Below are 18016 nucleotides of genomic sequence, written 5' to 3' on the forward strand. Positions count from 1 at the left end.
TTTTGGCAAATTAAGGAAAACCCTAAGCTTGCTTTAGGTATGTCAGGTATATAAGAATGACGAGCAGGATTAGGGCTAATCAAGGACAGTAGAGGGAAGCTGTGCATGGAGTCAGAAGAGATAAGAGAAGTGCTAAATGAATATTTTTCATCAGTATTCACAGTGTTGTTGAGGAGAATACTGAGATACAGGCTATTAGATGAGACAGGATTAAAGAGGTGTTAGCAATTTTAGAAAATGTAAAAATAGCTATCCCCTGGGCTGAATGGGATTTATCCTCGGATTCTCTGGGAGGCTAGAGAAGAGATAGCAGAGTCTTTGGTTTTGATATTCATATTGTCATTGTCTACAGGAATGGTGCCAGAAGACTGAGGATAGCAAATATTGTCCCCTCGTTCAAGAAGGGGATTAGAGACAACCCTGGTAATTATAGACCAGTGAGCCTTATTTCAGTTGTGGGTAAATGTTGGAAAGGATTATAAGAGATAGGATTTATAATCATCTAGACAGGAATAATTTGATTAGGGATAGTCAACATGGTTTTGTGAAGGTGAGGTTGTGCCTCTCAAATCTGATTGAGTTTTTTGAGGAAGTGACCAAACAGGTGGATGAGGGTAAAGTGGTTGATGTGGTGTATATGGATTTCAGTAAAGTGCTTGATATGGTTCCCCGCAGTAGGCTATTGCAGAAAGTACGAAGACATGGGATTGAGGGTGATTTAGCAGTTTGGATCAGAAATTGGCTAGCTATAAGAAGATTGATGCGGTGGTTGATGGGCAGTGTTTATCCTGGAGTTCAGTTACTAGTGGTGTACTGCAAGGATCTGTTTTGGGGCCTCTGTTGTTTGTCATTTTTAGAGAAGGATGAATTAGTAAATCTGCTGATGACTCAGAGGTCGGTGGAGCTGTGGACAGTGCCAAAGGATGTTGCAGATTACAGAGGGGCAGACATAAGCTGTAGAGCTCGGCTGAGAGGTGGTAAATGGAGTTTAATGTGGAAAAATGTGAGGTGATCTACTTTGGAAGGAGTAATAGGAATGCAGAGTACTGTGCTAATGGCAAAATTCTTGGTATTACGGATGAGCAGAGAGATCTGTGTGCATGTGCATGTGCATTGATTCCTGAAAGTTTCCACCCAGGTTGAGCGGGTTGATAAGGCATACAGGTTTTATTGGTAGAGGGATTGAGTTTCGGAGTCATGAGGTCATATTGCAGCTGTACAAAATTCTGGTGCGGCCACACTCGATTTGCATACAGTTCTGGTCGCCGCATTATAGGAAGGATGTGGAAGCATTGGAAAAATTGCAGAGGAGATATACCAGGATGTTGCTTGGTCTGGAGGGAAGGTCTTACGAGGAAAGGTTGAGGAATTTGACACTGTTTACATGAGAGAGATGATGATTTAAAAGTGACTTAATAGAGGCATACAAGATGATCAGAGGGTTACATAGGATGGACAGTGAGAGCCTTTTCCCTCAGATGGTGATGGCTAAGCATGCGGGGACATACCTTTAAATTAAGGGGTGATAAATAAAGGACAGATATCAGAGGTAGTTTCTTTAATCAAAGAGTAGTAGGGATGTGGAATGCCCTGCCTGCAATTGTAGTAGATTGCCAACTTTAAGGGCATTTAAATGGTTATTGGATAAACATATGGATGAGAATGGCATAACGTAGGTAAGACAAACTTCAGATTGGTTTCACAGGTCAGCGCAACATCGCGGGCTGCAGGGCCTGGACTGTGCTGTCGTGTTCTAAGTTCCTTCCTCCTTTGCTCAGCTCAATGTAACATAAATGAGCTATTAAATACAAGGGAACCCAGAAATTGTTGCACAAATATAATTTACGGTTCCTTCGTCCAGTTAAATGAAATTACAATAATAGAGTCTCTGTCAGTCGTTGTAAACCGGTCTAGACATGGCGAGGAAAACCCCAAGTACTGGAGAGTCTTGGGAATTTGAAGGCCTGTGTTATCTGTTTCTTGCTAATATATTTAGCACTTGTCTCCTATTCCGACCATTATGTGTCAATGTGATTCTGCACCAGGTGAGTTCTTGATCCAGTGATCTTCCATAGTTCACCTTTGACCTAGTGGCAATGAAGATACAATGGTATGACCATAATGTAACAGTAAATTGGTGTTGGTGCTGGCCCCTTTATGCAATATTTGTGTTGGTATTTGTCCTGTTGAGCCTGACTGTTTAATGGGTAAAGGTTAGTTTGGGTGTATATAACAGGTCTACTGACAGAAGTTCATGTTTCTGCCACACTCCAGTCTGACGGGGTTCTTATATGTTGGCTGCCTGGTTCCTTTCATTTCAGTTTTTCTTCTACTTTCAGCTAAACGGGTGCTTCGCAAACCAGCACCTGGTATCCCTGATGCTGTTCCCCAAAGGAGGCGACCAACACCAGTGAACCTGGCAAATACAATGAAGAAATACGTCAGCAACGTTTCTGATCGGCCCTATCGAGACCGGGTTATCCACTTGTTGGCTCTCAAACCTTATAAGAAACCAGAGTTAATTCTTCGATTGCAGAAGGATGGAATCACCCAACAGGATAAGGACTCTTTGGAAAATCTCTTACAACAGGTAGCAAGCTCTGTGTTCCAAAAGATTTCGGAGAATAGGCTAACATGAACAGGGTTGAGTGAAGTATTAGAGACTGTCAAGTGACTTAATGCACGTAGGTTCAAATACAGCCCAAATGACTGGTTAAAAGCCGCCTCTTTTCTGCTGATTCTGACAAGCCAGTAGTGAGAATATCAGAGTCTCTGAACTGTGAATTTGAGGCAGAGTAAAGGGAGTTTTACTCTGCATTCAAATTCCACTGTAATTTGGTACCAAGCACATCAAATGATAATGCAGAGGCCATGGGCATGTCCAGCACTTTGAAAGAGATATGCACTTAATCCGCTCCATTGCTCCCTCTCCCCTGTAATTTATTTTCTGTTTAAGTACTTTGTGTGTTGCTTTTGAATGATGTACTAAATCTGCTTCCGTCATGTTAACTTGTTTTAAGAAGAGAAAACTCCTTATCTTGCGTTTAGTTCTTTTGCCAGTTCCTGGCAAATCTGCATCTATTGGTTAATGACGTTCTACCACTAGATTATTTACTTTTCTCAAGACAGCATTAGGTCCACCGCTTTTCTTGATCTATATTAATAGACTTGGGTTTGGATGAATTGGGCACAACTTCAAAATTTACAGCTAACAGAAATGTTGACGTATTCTGAATTGTAAGGAAGTTAGTGATAAGTTTCAGGAAACTTATGGACAGGCTGAAACAGATTGACACATGGTAGATGAAACTGTGTGAAAAGATATAGTTCTGGAGCAGGAACAAGAGAGGTAATATAAAATTAAGGATGCCATTCTAAAGGAGATTCAGGACCAGAGAGATCGGGGTACAGGGTGCACCAAGCATTGAAGATGACAGAGCAGATGAGAAAGCGACTAACAAGGCATTCTTCATGTTTGACTTTATAAACAGTGAGAGAATACCAAAGCATGCAAGTTGTGCTGAGCCCTTTAGAAGGCATTATCTAGTTAAAGAGTGGAAATTTCCACCACTATCCTCTCAACTCGGATCTCCAGCACCTGTATCCTCACTTTCTCCCACTATCTAGTTAAGGATGTGAAGGCATCAGAGAGGTTCAGAAAAGATTCACAGGAATGGGTCCAAGGATAAGAGAATTTAATTACATGGATGGATTGGTAAAGCTAGAGCTCTTCCTCACATAGAAGGTTGGGAGAAGATTTTATAGTGATGGGTAGAAATTGATCCCTTGCCAATGGATGCAATAACCAGAGGACACCAATTTAAGGTGAATGATAAAATAATAAGTGACGTGAAACAAGTGGTTAGGATTTGGGATGTGCTGCCTGAAAGTGTGATGGGGTGGATTCTATTGTCATTTCCAGAAAGGAATTAGATAATCCGAAGGGAGAAAGTTATCAGGGAGGCGAGGAATCTGTCGAAATTATACTGTCCATTGAAACGCTCTCTGGGCAGGTACAGCACAAGGTTAGATGCAGAGTAAAGCTGCTTGTACACTGTTCCAATCACGAATTCCCAGAACAGGTACGGGCAATTTCCTTGTGCCTGACATTAAATTCAGTATTGATTGGAATCTGTTATTGGTTAGATCCAGTATTGAAGGAATTGCTGTTTGTGGAATGTAATATTAAGAGCATGTACATCTGGATGTTAAAAATACCACAGCACACTATTCAGAGAGGAGCAAGCTATTCTTGCCCTTTCCTTCCCTCATCCAGTGTCTCGTTTGCTCTAATTGCTATTTAAAGCATGTTTTTTGTAAATTGAACATGACTGACTGCATTTTGAAACATTTCATTGTAGTTTGCAGAATTGCTGCAATGATATTAGCCAATCCAGTCTACACCAGCTCTCTTAATGAGCAGTTCATCTTGTGCAAGTCCTTTGCCTTCTCCCCAAAATGTTGCATGTTTCTCCAGCTCAGATAAAAATTGAATTTTGTTTCAAGCTCACCACACACTCGAACTATTTGTGTCACTTCTGATTCTTTGATAGGGGCAGGCTGCACCCCCCACCCCCACCCCACCAAGAAAACAAACAGTCATTTCATGAGTGGAAGTAATTTACCCCAGCTCCTCTGTCCAGGCACCTCATGACTTTGGCTAATGGGTAATTTCATGTATTCGTTCTCCTTTATTGGATGACTTAGTCAATAGGAGAAAGTGAGGACTGCAGATGCTGGAGATCAGAGCTGAAAATGTGTTGCTGGAAAAGCGCAGCAGGTCAGGCAGCATCCAAGGAGCAGGAGAATCAACATTTCAAGCATGAGCCCTTCAGGAATGAGGAGAGTGTGCCAAGCAGGCTAAGATAAAAGGTAGGGAGGAGGGACTTGGGGGAGGGGCATTGAAAGTGCAATAGGTGGAAGGAGGTTCAGGTGATAGGCCGGGGTGGGGTTGGGGGCGGAGAGGTGAGGAAGAAGATTGCAGGTTAGGACGAGGGTTGGGACTGAGACAAGGTGGGGGGGGGGAGGAATGAGGAAACTGGAGAAATCTGAGTTCCTCCCTTGTGATTGGAGAGTTCCTCAGCGGAAGATGAGGTGCTCTTCCTCCAGCCGTCATGTTGCTATGGTCTGGCGATGGAGGAGTTCAAGGACCTGCATGTCCTTGGTGGTGTGGGAGGGGAGTTGAAGTGTTGAGCCACGGGGTGGTTGGGTTGGTTGGTCCGGGTGTCCCAGAGGTGGTCTCTGAAACGTTCCGCAAGTAGGCGGCCTGTCTCCCCAGTGTAGAGGAGGCCACATCTGGTGCAGCGGATACAGTAAATGATGTGTGTAGAGGTGCAGGTGAATTTGTGGCGGATATGGAAGGATCCCTTGGGGCCTTGGAGAGAAGTAAGGGGGAAGGTGAGGGCACACTCTCCTCATTCCTGAAGAAGGGCTCATGTCCGAAACATCGATTCTCCTGCTCCTTGGATGTTTCCTGACCTGCTGCGCTTTTCCAGCAACACATTTTCAGCTCTGATACAGTCAATAGTGAAATTACCTTCTGTATTTGTGTTGAATTTTTTTTAAGTTCCTAAAGAAGATAAAATAGCACAGATACCAAAGATTGTGTCCTTACGTATTATTGGACCAGTACTATTGAATCAGTTAAAATTGGAATCTATAAATAAATACTTCAGCATTATGAAAACTCGTTCTATTTCCGAAGTGAACACTCTCACATTGTAGTAAACTCCTCCTCACCCACCATACATAATATCCATTCCTTATTCCAGGACAGCCAGTATTCTGTTGAAATGCCACCAATTATCAAAGTCCCCTTAGTCTGGGATCACCAGTATGTTTTTGAACTTATTGAAGATTTGTTCAGCTAGTTTCTTTGGCTCAATAATCAGTGCTTATGAAGCACTTGCTAAACTTTTAGCTTTAGCTCTTGTGAAGTACCAGTAAGTTGTGACTTTACAACATGATTATCAGTAGCCTTTTCTAATACCTTAAAATCAGCTTTTCAAGAGAATTTGAAGTCATCTTCACCCAAGTTTGATTTGAGCTCAGCATTCTTTGTTAAGTAAGGGAGATGAAAGCATGGTTCTTTATATGGGAATGCATATCAAAACATGCCTGAGGTGTCTGCTAATTGTGTTTGAAACTTATGGATCCTTTATCAAGAGCATTGTATCAACCAATTGGTCATTTATCTTCTGCCTGGCTGACCCTCGGACACCACAGTGACTACTTTAAAACCAAAGATGCAACAAGATCCCCCATCAGTACGTTGCAGTATGCCATTTCAGATGTAATTATCCAGGCCCTAAAAGAAAACAGGAAGTACAATTTCAGAACAAGATTATTCTTCTTAATCTTTGTGTGTTTTATTATCCAGGTTTGTTTACCCTAGCTTTCTCCTTCAAGGGATTAAACCTTGACTGTTTCTGAACTACCTTCTTTAAAGGCAACTTTGCCCCGGAGGATACACTAGTTAGTGTTGCAGTTAACTGCCTGGCTATTTTAGCATTTTAAATTTGAATTTCAAACGTAATTTTTAATTTGGAAGGGAGCAGCAAAAGATAGTAGTTAACTGTAGTCATTAACTGATGCATTTTCCATTGCAACATCTCCACCAATCAGAATCCACTTGCTAGCCTATCTCCCCTTCTCTCATGCAGTACCAATGTTTTTTTCCCTCAAATTTGTATTTCTTGTAAATTGTCCTGATGAGTTCTAGATGAATAGCTTTGACAAAATGTCTTTTTTTTCCAACCTTTGCGCTCTCAAATGACTGTGTACAAATAAATTCATATTGTTGCGACGCTATACGTTTTAATGTCATTATGCTACTGATGACTTATTCTTTACTCTAGGAGAAAGTGAGGTCTGCAGATGCTGGCGATCAGAGCTGAAAATGTGTTGCTGGAAAAGCGCAGCAGGTCAGGCAGCATCCAAGGAACAGGAAATTCGACGTTTCTGGCATAAGCCCATTCCTGATGAAGGGCTTATGCCCGAAACGTCGAATTACCTGATCCTTGGATGCTGCCTGACCTGCGCTTTTCCAGCAACACATTTTCAGCGCTATTCTTTACCCATCTTTGGGTGAAAACGTTCTGTTAACTGCCCTGCTTATTCTTAACTTCCAGGCTCTCAACTTTTGTCTCCCAGAGTTTGATTTCCCTTATTGCTTTAATAGTTTACCATCTAATTTGGGGTCTGAAATTGAGAGCTGTGTTGAGTTGTATCTGTTATGTTGCAGGTGGCTAACCTGAACGTTAAGGATGGCACCTTTACCCTGAAAGACTTTGCCTACAAGGAGATCCAGAGAGATTGGCCTGGGTACTCTGATGGTGACCAGCAGTTACTGAAGAGAGTTCTTGTTCGGTAAGTAACATTAACAACACAGTGGGAAATATTAAAGAAAGCATGCTTAAAGAGTTGGACATGAATTTCTGGTAAAAGTTGTGGGTGACCAGAAGGTTACCAAAAATATGGGTATTTAGAAAGTTTTTAAAAGGGAGAGACAATAATAATAGCATATCAAGGTAGGACTACTAAATAACACGACATTTCCATTGCACACGCAGCCTCAACAATCGAGATCATAATCATCTGCCTGAGGCAGCAGCATGTCTTTATATCATGCAGAAATAACTAACAATTTTTACAACGTCATTTTACATTTGTGATTATATGTTCTCCTCTCTACTTTCTTTGAGAAACTGTCCATATTTCTCTTAGATTAAATTACTTTAGATTACTTACTTAGTGTGGAAACAGGCCCATCGGCCCAACAAGTCCATACCGACCCTCCGAAGAGCAATCCGCCCAGACCCATTCCTCCACATTTACCCCTTCACCTAACACTCTGGGCAATTTAGAATGGCCAATTCATCTAACCTGCACATCTTTGGGAGGAAACCGGAGCACTCGGAGGAAACCCACGCAGACGCTGGGAGAATGTGCAAACTCCACACAGACAGTTGCCTGAGGCGGGAATTGAACCCAGGTCTCTGGCGCTGTGAGGCAGCAGTGCTAACCACTGCGCCACCATGTGTGATATAAATGCTGAACCTCTTGTACTGTGCTGCTCATAGAGTGAGACATTGCATTATAGAGATGACATCGAAGAAAAAGAGGAACCATCTTGATCCCACTGCTGTTTGTATTCTTACAAAATACAGCTGAAAAACATAACTTCCACCATGATGCTAGTGAGTTCTGCTCAACTAGAATGGTCCAGGCAAATGTGATTCAACAAATGGAGCTCTGTTTGTACCTATGTGGATCCATATAATTTTACTGCTCTGTACTGAATACTGCTAGCATTTTATTCCTATTTGTTTCATGATATTCTTGGAATGGTATTCTTTAACTTTTTCCTGTTGAGAAAGTTTAAATCAATTTAGATGCCTTGACAACAGATATGCTAGATTAAGAACACTAGAAATAGGAGCCATTCAGTCCTTTGAGGCCACACCAATGGCTGATCTTCTAGTACAACACTGTTTTCCTGCATTATTCCTATAGCCCTTGATGTTGATCTGTGGAAATGTATAGATTTCTGTCTGGAACATACTCCATGATTGAGTCTCCACATCTGTCTTATGCAGACAATTCTAAAGATTCATCATGCTCTGAGTGAAGAAATTCATTCTCCTCTTGGTGCTAAATGACCTGCCCCATGTTCTGTCCCCATGTTCCTTGATTCTAGAGCCTCTAGCCCAGGTAAACATCATTCCTGCAGCTATGATTTGGAGGTGCCAGTGTTGGACTGAGATGTACAAAGTTTTTTTAAAAATCGCACAACTCCAGGTTTTAGTCCAACAGGTTTATTTGGAAGCACCAGCTTTCGGAGCGCTGCTCCTTCATCAGGTGGTTGACAATGTTTTAATCCAATCTAAATAAAAAAACCTGATGAAGGAGCAGCGCTCTGAAAGCTAGTGCTTCCAAATAAACCTGTTGGACTATAACCTGGTGTGAGATTTTCAACTTCCTGCAGCTGCACTGTCAATTAGGATCACTCTGATCCTGCCATACTCCAGAGAATATAAACCCTGTCTATTCAATCTTTCAGGACAGCACCTCCATACCACAAATCAGTTTGGTGAACACTTGGGTGAGGGCACCAAAGCCTACACACGACCTCCACGTGTGATATCCTCATTACAATGAATCCTCCCGTCTATGTTTGTATCATCAGTAAATTTGGATACATTGCACTGTGGTCCCTCCTCAAGACATTAATATAGATAGCAAATAATTGAGACTCTGGGACTGATCCTTGTGGCACTCCGCTAGCTACATCTTTCTAACCTGAACCGTCATCTGTGTGTTTTAAAAAAAAACGGATCCTAATCCAGGCTATTACATTCCCCATAACATCATGAGCTCCTACCTTGTACAACAATCTTTTACGTGGCATCCCACTGAATGCCTTTGGAAAATCCAAATAGACTGTATCTACTGGTTATCCTGTTAAATAATCATTGGTTCTATACAATTACTGAAGAGTAACACAGTCTGCTGAATAAACAGTGATTCTGCAGTTACACTGGTGAACCTTGCCCAGCTGAACTTGAAAGGATGCATCAATTTCTTTCATTTCCCACATCTCCATTGGTGACAACAAACCTTACATTTAACCAGTGTTTGGGGCTGCACAGTGGCCCAGTGGTTAGCACTGCTGCCTCACTGCGCCAGAGACCCGGGCTCACTTCCCGCCTAGGGTGACTGTGTTTGTGGATATCCTCTGGGTGCTCTGGTTTCCCCCCACAATCCAGAAGTTGTGCAGTTTAGGTGGATTTGGCCATACTAAATTGCCCATAGTGTTCAGGGGTGTGTAGGTTTGGTGCATTAGTCAGGTTAAATGTAGAGAAACAGAGAATGGTTTTGGGTGTGATACTCTTCGTGGGGTTGGTGTGGACTTGTTAGGTTGTCGGGCCTGTTTCCGCACTGTAGGAATTATGATTCTATGATCTGTTTTAGTCCATGTTTATTTTAGTATCTGAAATAAGTTAGCCAGGTTCTTTATTGATAGAGACATAGAGATGTGCAACACGGAAACAGACCCTTTGGTCTAACTCATCTATGCTGACCAGATGTCCTACATTAGTCTAGTTCCACTTGCCAGCACTTGTTAGTCACAAAGAATAAACCCATCATGATCAAGGGCTCCAACCCAAAATGTCAATTTTCCTGCTCCTCGGATGCTGACTGACCTACGCTTTTCCAGCAACGCACACTCAACTCTGGTCTCCAGCATCTGCTGATCTTACTGTCTCCACAAAGAATAACACAAAGCTTGCTGACAAAGGAAAGGTCTAGACTTTGCAGTGATATTCAAGCATCTTAAATTTAACCTGAAGCAAGCCTGTTAAGACAAACAGTGGTCAAATGTCACCTTACAGTGCCTCTAAATGCATTTGATCAGGACAAATCCCAGCTATCTCAGAAATATTCTCTCCAGAGAAAAAGGGATTGCAATGCTTCACTTCTATTGATCGGGCCCTAAAACACTCTCAAAAGCTGCCCATCGTGAGCTCTATGTTCTAGTATTTCATCTTCCTCTTTGGGCATTGCGCTCCCTTGGACTCTTGGAAACGGTGCTTCAGCTTTCAACAAACGGTGAGCTTCATCAAGCCCATGGCTTTGTTTCCCGAATTATAACCTACCACAGAACAAATACCATTTGTGGGTTTCTTCCACCCTTGTCCACAACTGCACTGAACTGCCAGGATTTCCTCAGCCCTGACCTTTAGTTGTCTAACAATTCGTAGAATATCCTTCTGAGTTCTAATAGTACAGAACTATTCAACTACACCTGACTTCTCAGGAGCCCCCAGTGACATCGACCTGGGTATACTACAGTTACCTTTTCAATAATCCAGTTAAACAGTTATTTTCTGCATGGAGTTTGCTTCTGTCTTTATCTGACTTCTGGCTGTGACACCAGAATTGCTGTCACTGACCCCTGAATAATTTTGAGCGATGTATTGAGGAGCCTTGCCACAAGTCCTGCCCTTGTTTCTAGGCAAATATAATGTAACTAATATTTTGGACAATAAGGTGTAGCTATCAGCAATGGATTCGATTGTAACAACTTCTTGGAACTGTTTGTCCCCTGAATGTTACAATGTTCATTGAAACATCTGCCAGCTACCAGGCCACAAACTGATAAAAACAAAAGAATAAATACACCACACCCTGCACAGGTATGTGATATGAGAGCCTTACCCTGAGGAGTACCCTGCAGATGTTCCTGTGCTTTTATGCAAATAAAATAACATAATTTGGCAAAAGACCCTTCGGTCGGCCTTGTCTGCGCCAACCAAACATCTCAATCTAACCTAGTCCCAGTTGCCAGTGCTTGGCCCAGAGCTCTTTAAACCCTTCCTATTCGTACATGCGTAAGATGCCTTTTAATATGTATTTGTACAAACCTCCACTACTTCCTCTGGCAGCTCATTCTACACATGCACCACCCTCTGCGTTAAAAAAAATTACCCTTTTAGGTCCTTTTTAAATCCTGTCCCTCTCGCCTTCACCCTATGCCCTTCAGTTTTGGACTCCCCCAACCTGGAAGAAAGACATTGGCTCTGAACACTATCCATGCCTTTTATGTTTAAAAACCTCCATGTTTACCCCTCAGGCTCCAGTACTCCATATCGAATAGTTTTGCTTTTTTTTTCTACGTAAAGCCTGTAATTCTAAGGAAGCCCCTTTTAAATATTCAGCAGGTTATTAGTTTGTATATTTTGATGTTCTGATCTGTGTTAGAGTCAGAGTGCAGCATCGTTGTCATGCTCTTTATCAGCTGTGATTAGATTTTTTACAGTGTGGAAACAGACCCTTCGGCCCAACAAGTCCACACCGACCCGCCGAAGCGCAACCCATTCATACCCGTACATTTACCTCTTATCCAACACTACGGGCAATTTAGCATGGCCAATTCACCTGACCCGCACGTCTTTGGACTGTGGGAGGAAACTGGAGCACCCGGAGGAAACCCACACAGACACGGGGAGAATGTGCAGACTCCACACAGTCGTCTGAGGCGGGAATTGAACCCGGGTCTCAGGCGCTGTGAGGCAGCAGTGCTAACCACTGTGCCACCGTGCCGCCCACTAATCTTATGGTTGTGAGTGAAGAATTGAGTATTTGCTGCAATCTGCTTTCTCAACAACAGGGTTTCCTCCATCCAAACCATCATTTTCTCATGAGCCGTGTTATGGGCTCTGCAGCAACTAGATCTATAAATGTGCACAGGGAAGAATGGGTTTAACCAAGTAAACAGCTTGCATTTCCCTGCCGCCACTCAGGCATCAGAAAAGAAAATGTTACCTGAAATATTTCCAACTGCTGTGGCATTTATCTGGTGGACACCAAGGAACATGAGACATTGCAGTTATGCAAAGGGAGGTCTTTAAGGAAGCTGCAGCTTTTTGTATTTTCTCAGCATGGATTCAGTATTGTCTCTGGATTCTCCATTCGGTGTTTCTCCTCCAAAAAGTGTGGAAGGGATTGTATGGTGCAAGACAAGTGATGACCTCTCCAAAGAGTGACACAACTTACAAACTATCAGATGCATTGGTTTTGAATGTCATTATTCAAATACTGTCTGATGCTGGAAGACTAAGGGGTAATGTGAAGCACTCTGCAGATATGCTGTTCAGTAGCTGATGTTTTAATTTGCAAGGGGAGACTATAATTAAATGCCTAAGGTATCCAGAATAAAGCATTCTTAACTTCAGAATGGTTAGGAAGGTACTCTCTATCATTTAGAGTATTTGAGTTGAATAATATGCATTTCAGTGGAAGCTAGCTAAGCATGAGGCAGAAGAAAATAAGTAAGTTGCATTGCTAGAGATAAATGAGAGGGTATGGACCATAAATAGCAGCATTACTTTGGGCAAGTCTGTTTCAATGTAATACATTTGAATGATTTAATTTTAAGATGTGAACTTTTTTTAAACCATTTTTCAAAGTTTTTGGGGAAATCTCTCCCAAAAACCTGTCAATACTGGGGATTAACTAAAATTTCTATAGATGACATTGATTAATTTTCCTTGAATTAAGTGGATCCAGGGATATCAAGCAATATCATACAGAGCTGTCTGTCAGTGCAGTCCTAAGTCATGCTGCACTGGCAGAGGTGCCATCCTCAAACAGCAGTAAAATTAAACCTGTTCTCCTGATCAAATTAGCCCCTCACTCGACATGAGATCAAAAATTCACTGTTTATTTCCTTAAAAATCATACAATATGAATGTTCATAATTATAATATTTACAACAGTTGCAAGATTCAAGTATGTCGATGCATATGGGTTGATAATGTATGTTTGTATGGGGAGATGAGACCACAAATATTTACTTTTGAAGGTTGACTCTAGCTATTATGCTAACTAAAATATCAATCACTTGAGAGTGAGTCACTATAAATTAATCGGATGTTTTACAACGCAAAAGACACTTTCTAAACTCAAGGGCAGTTACTGCTCATGTTCAACTATGAACTTGTTTATCAAATAGCCAGGTGTAGTTTTTTTTTCAAAAAAGCAAAATATTGTGGATACTGGAAATCCAAAATAAAAGCACAAGTGCAGGAAAAGATTCACAGAATTTCAGTTCTGAAAAAGTGTCTCATTGGATTCAAAACATTGTTTTTCTGTCACTGCCAGTGCTGCCAGACCTACTGATTTCTTTCTCGTTTTGTCTTTCTTTTTGTTTAAGGCTTTTTCAAAACTAGGTTGATATGTGACCAGAGACCATGAGTGTTATGATGTTGGCATAAAGGCAGGAAGTAGCTGTGCTGTAAAAACTGTTTCCAAACTGTCATCAACAATGTTAATCAGCTTATTTTTCATTCTGCTAATATCCCATGCTTAGTTGCCTGAAATTTTGCTCCATTAGGTTCCACATCTTGTTCAGTGTCTTGGTCTGAGTGTCATATGTGGAGGTGCTAGTCTGGGTCAGAGGTGGACAAGGTCAGAAGTCACACGACGCCACTTCACCTGACAAAGGGGCTCAAAAGCTTGAGATTTCAAATGAACCTGGTGTCATGTAATTTCTGACTTTGATCTAAGTGTGACAGAGTTAAGGCTAATCTTAAACCCTATCGTGAGTCAGAAAGCACACACAACCCCAAAATGTATTAATGTATGTCTAGTCTCACACTCGACTTGCTTCACCATTACAGACCCATAACCTCAGGACCGGAGCTGCTTCTCCAGTTCTCCCCTCCCCACTCATCCTTCTCCACTCCTCCTCTCTGCTCTTGCCCCCCCAAATAAATTGAAGCGCTCAAAGCTTTTCTTTTGGGCAGTATTCAAATTTTGAAACTACATTGTTTGAAAAAGAGCCTTCAATATGACAAAATGTCACTTCACAAAATCCGTAATTAACAGACGTTGACAGTCACATTGCGAGATGTAATTGATAAATGTGGTCGGGTTTAAGGAGCCCTTTTAAAGTATGAATTCAAGGCAGAGTGTTTTCAGGAGAGAATTGCCTCCCTATAGGATCTAGACAGCTGATAACCAGGAGTGCCAGTAATTGCTAAACAAACTGGGAAAGTAAAAAAAATGCCAACATTCAGGGATTGCAGATACTTCTGAGGTTGCAGAGATGGGGCAAAAGCAAGACCATGGAGGAATTTGAAAGTAAGGGTGAAGAACAAAGCAACTTGTTGATATTGAAAATTTGACGGATGCAAAATTATTGTGGCTTCAGGGACGTCACCGTGATGCTTAGAATAGCAAACTGGATTTTTTCAATTTATTGTGAATGTGCTAAGAGAACTTTACCTGTCAGGTGGAATGCAATGAGCACGGTGAGGCATCGGGCCAAGGTCCCCACCAGCAAGTGTTGCTGACGTTGATTTGATCCTTGGTGTGTTCACATGAGGAATATACACCAGGGTAATCTTGTGGTGTGGGTATGCAAAGTCTCTCTGTCCTCACACCCAGCCTCTGTCACTGTTAGAGATTGTTCTATTTCTGCAGGAAATCCTGTCAACCACACAATACCACTGGGGGCTCTGGGGAGACACCTTCATCAAGTCCAAAGGACAGTGCAAATTCAGCCTCTCCACCACAGGTATGACACAGCATATGCTACAGACCGTATCTGTTTTTATATACACTGTACTTTTGCATCTTTTAAGGACAAGCCTTGTGACACACCAGGCTGGAGTGACTATTATAGCAGCCCCACCTGGTGGATGTTCAAGTGATTGCAGACAGACATTCATGAATAGTCAGTAAATTAGATTTATTTAAACTTGTCTTCACGTGGAAGTCTCATTGTGATCCAGTGAGTTCCCAGTTCTGTATCACTGAAATGAATCCTTAGATTGTGCCTAAGCCTTAGATTACAGCTCACACCAGAAACCTGCCAACTTTAACAAGGTGCACCTGCTGAGGAATCGATCAAGTGGTTGTTACTATGCTGAGCTCTCAACACTGGAGCCAGTCAAAAAGCCAATCAAAAGATTAAGCAAAAATTGCCCTGAACACACACAACCAGTGCTATTTAGTTTCGAATTTTCCCTCTCCTTGCTCTAATAAGGCAACATTGTGTATGCACCCCAATGTGTTTCCAGTAACTTGTTGATAAATTTTCAAACATCATCTTATTTCCTTGCTTTAAAGCACCCATTTTAGTCCCATCAAGGTTTGATGGTGAGGTTAGGGTTGGAGTGGAGGGCTGCACATTGCGAGGATGAGAGGTTGGAGTGGGTGAGAAGGGTGGACAGGTTGACAAACCGGCAGACAAGGGAGGCGAGGTGGTAGTTTGGCGCACCGATCTTTATATTGCTGAGGCTAAATGCCAGCTCATGGAGACCTCCTCCTACTGCCCCCTTGACCATGACCCCACCTCCCACCACCAAACCATCATCTCCCAGACCATCCATAACCTCATCACCTCAGGGAATCTCCCATTCACCGCCTCCAACCTCATAGTCCCACAACCCTGCACCGCCCATTTCTACCTCCTGCCCAAAATCCACAAACCCGACTGCCCCGGCCGACCCATTGTCTCAGCCTGCTCCTACTCCACCGAACTCAGTTCTGCATACCTTGACACGGTCCTGTCCCCCTTAGTCCAAGAACTCCCCACCTACATTCGGGATACCACCCACGCCCTCCACCACCTCCACGTTTTTCGCTTCCCCAGCCCCCAATGCCTTATCTTCACCATGGACATCCAGTCCCTATACACCTCCATCTCCCATCACGAAGGCCTCAAAGCCCTCCGCTTCTTCCTTTCCCACCGACCCAACCAGTACCCTTCCACTGACACCCTCCTTCGACTGACTGAACTGGTCCTCACTCTGAACAACTTCTCTTTCCAATCCTCCCATCCCTCCAAACCAAAGGAGTAGCCATGGGCACCTGCATGGGCCCCAGCTATGCCTGCCTCTTCGTTGAATATGTGGAACAGCCCATCTACTGCAGCTGCACTGGCACCACCCCCCACCTTTTCCTCCGCTATATTGATGACTGGATTGACGCTACCTTGTGCTCCCACGAGGAGGTTGAACAGTTCATCCACTTTACTAACACCTTCCACCCCAACCTCAAATTTATCTGGACCGTCTCAGACTCCTCCCTCCCCTTCCTAGACTTCTGCATTTCTATCTCGGACAACCAACTCAATGCGGATGTTTACTATAAACCGACTGACTCCCACAGCTACCTAGATTACACCTCCTCCCACCCTGCCCCCTGTAAAAACGTCATCCCATGTTCCCAATTCCTTCGCCTTCGTCTTATCTGCACCCAGGAGTACCAATTCCAATACCGCACAACCCAGATGGCCTCCTTCAAAGACTGCAATTTCCCCTCAGATGTGGTTGACGATGCTCTCCACCGCATCTCCTCTACTTCCCGCTCCTCCACCCTTGAACCTCACCCCTCCAATCACCACCAGGACAGAACCCCACTGGTCCTCACCTACCACCTCACCAACCTCCAGATACATCGTACCATCCGTCGTCATTTCAACCACCTGCAAACAGATCCCATCACCAGGGATATATTTCCCTCCCCACCTCTGTGTTCTGGAAAGACCACTCCCTCTGTGACTCCCTCATCAGATCCACACCCCCCACCAACCCAACCTCCACTCCCGGTACCTTCCCCTGCAACCGCAAGAAATGCAAAACTTGCGCCCACACCTCCACCCTCACTTCCCTCCAAGGCCCCAAGGGATCCTTCCATTTCCATCAGAAATTCACGTGCACCTCCACACGCATCATTTACTGCATCCGCTGCACCCGATGTGGCCTCCTATACATTGGGGAAACAGGCCGCCTACTTGCGGAACGTTTCAGAGAACACCTCTGGGACACCCGGACCAACCAACCCAACCGCCCTGTGGCTGAACACTTCAACTCCCACTCCCACTCCGCCAAGGACATGCAGGTTCTTGGCCTCCTCCATCGCCAGACCATGGCAACACATCGCCTGGAGAAAGAATGCTTCATCGTCCGCCTGGGAATCCGCCAACCACAAGGGATGAATGCAGATTTCTCCAGCTTTCTCCTTTCCCCCCCCCCCCCCCCTCCCCCCCCCCCCAACACCTTAACTCACTCCCAACCCTCGGACTCAGCACCACCTTCCTAACCTGCAATCATCTTCCCAACCTCTCCCCGTCCCCACCCCCTCTCCGGCCTATCACCCTCACCTTAACCTCTTTCCACCTATCGTATTCTCAATGCCCCTCCCCCAAGTCCCTCCTCCCTACCTTTTATTTTAGCCTGCTTGGCACACTCTCCTCATTCCTGAAGAAGGACTATGCCCGAAACATTGATTCTCCTGCTCCCTGAATGCTGCCTGACCTGCTGTATTTTTCCAGCAACACAATTTTAAGCCAAGGTCTGAGAGTACCGATATGTATCAGTTTAACCTCCATATCTTTTAACAGTGAACCTGCAAGTACAATCTCTTGTCATGTTTGTGGATTTCTGCTTCAGGGCAGAAAGCCAGCCGAGATGATATCAGCTGATCATCATCATCATCATCATGC

The 18016-nt window shown here is 43.5% G+C and overlaps 1 protein-coding gene across 1 annotated transcript in view; it reads left to right on the plus strand.

The window, feature by feature from the left end:
- ell (elongation factor RNA polymerase II) overlaps nt 1–18016 on the plus strand; it is a 146146-nt gene that overhangs the window by 99698 nt on the left and 28432 nt on the right. Inside the window, exons 5-7 of the mRNA XM_060846236.1 lie at nt 2340–2590; nt 7244–7368; nt 14989–15082. Of these exons, the coding sequence (XP_060702219.1) occupies nt 2340–2590; nt 7244–7368; nt 14989–15082 (470 nt within the window). The remainder of the gene's footprint in view (nt 1–2339; nt 2591–7243; nt 7369–14988; nt 15083–18016) is intronic.

Source organism: Hemiscyllium ocellatum, chromosome 28 (assembly GCF_020745735.1).
Source record: "Hemiscyllium ocellatum isolate sHemOce1 chromosome 28, sHemOce1.pat.X.cur, whole genome shotgun sequence".
Lineage (NCBI taxonomy): Eukaryota > Metazoa > Chordata > Chondrichthyes > Orectolobiformes > Hemiscylliidae > Hemiscyllium > Hemiscyllium ocellatum.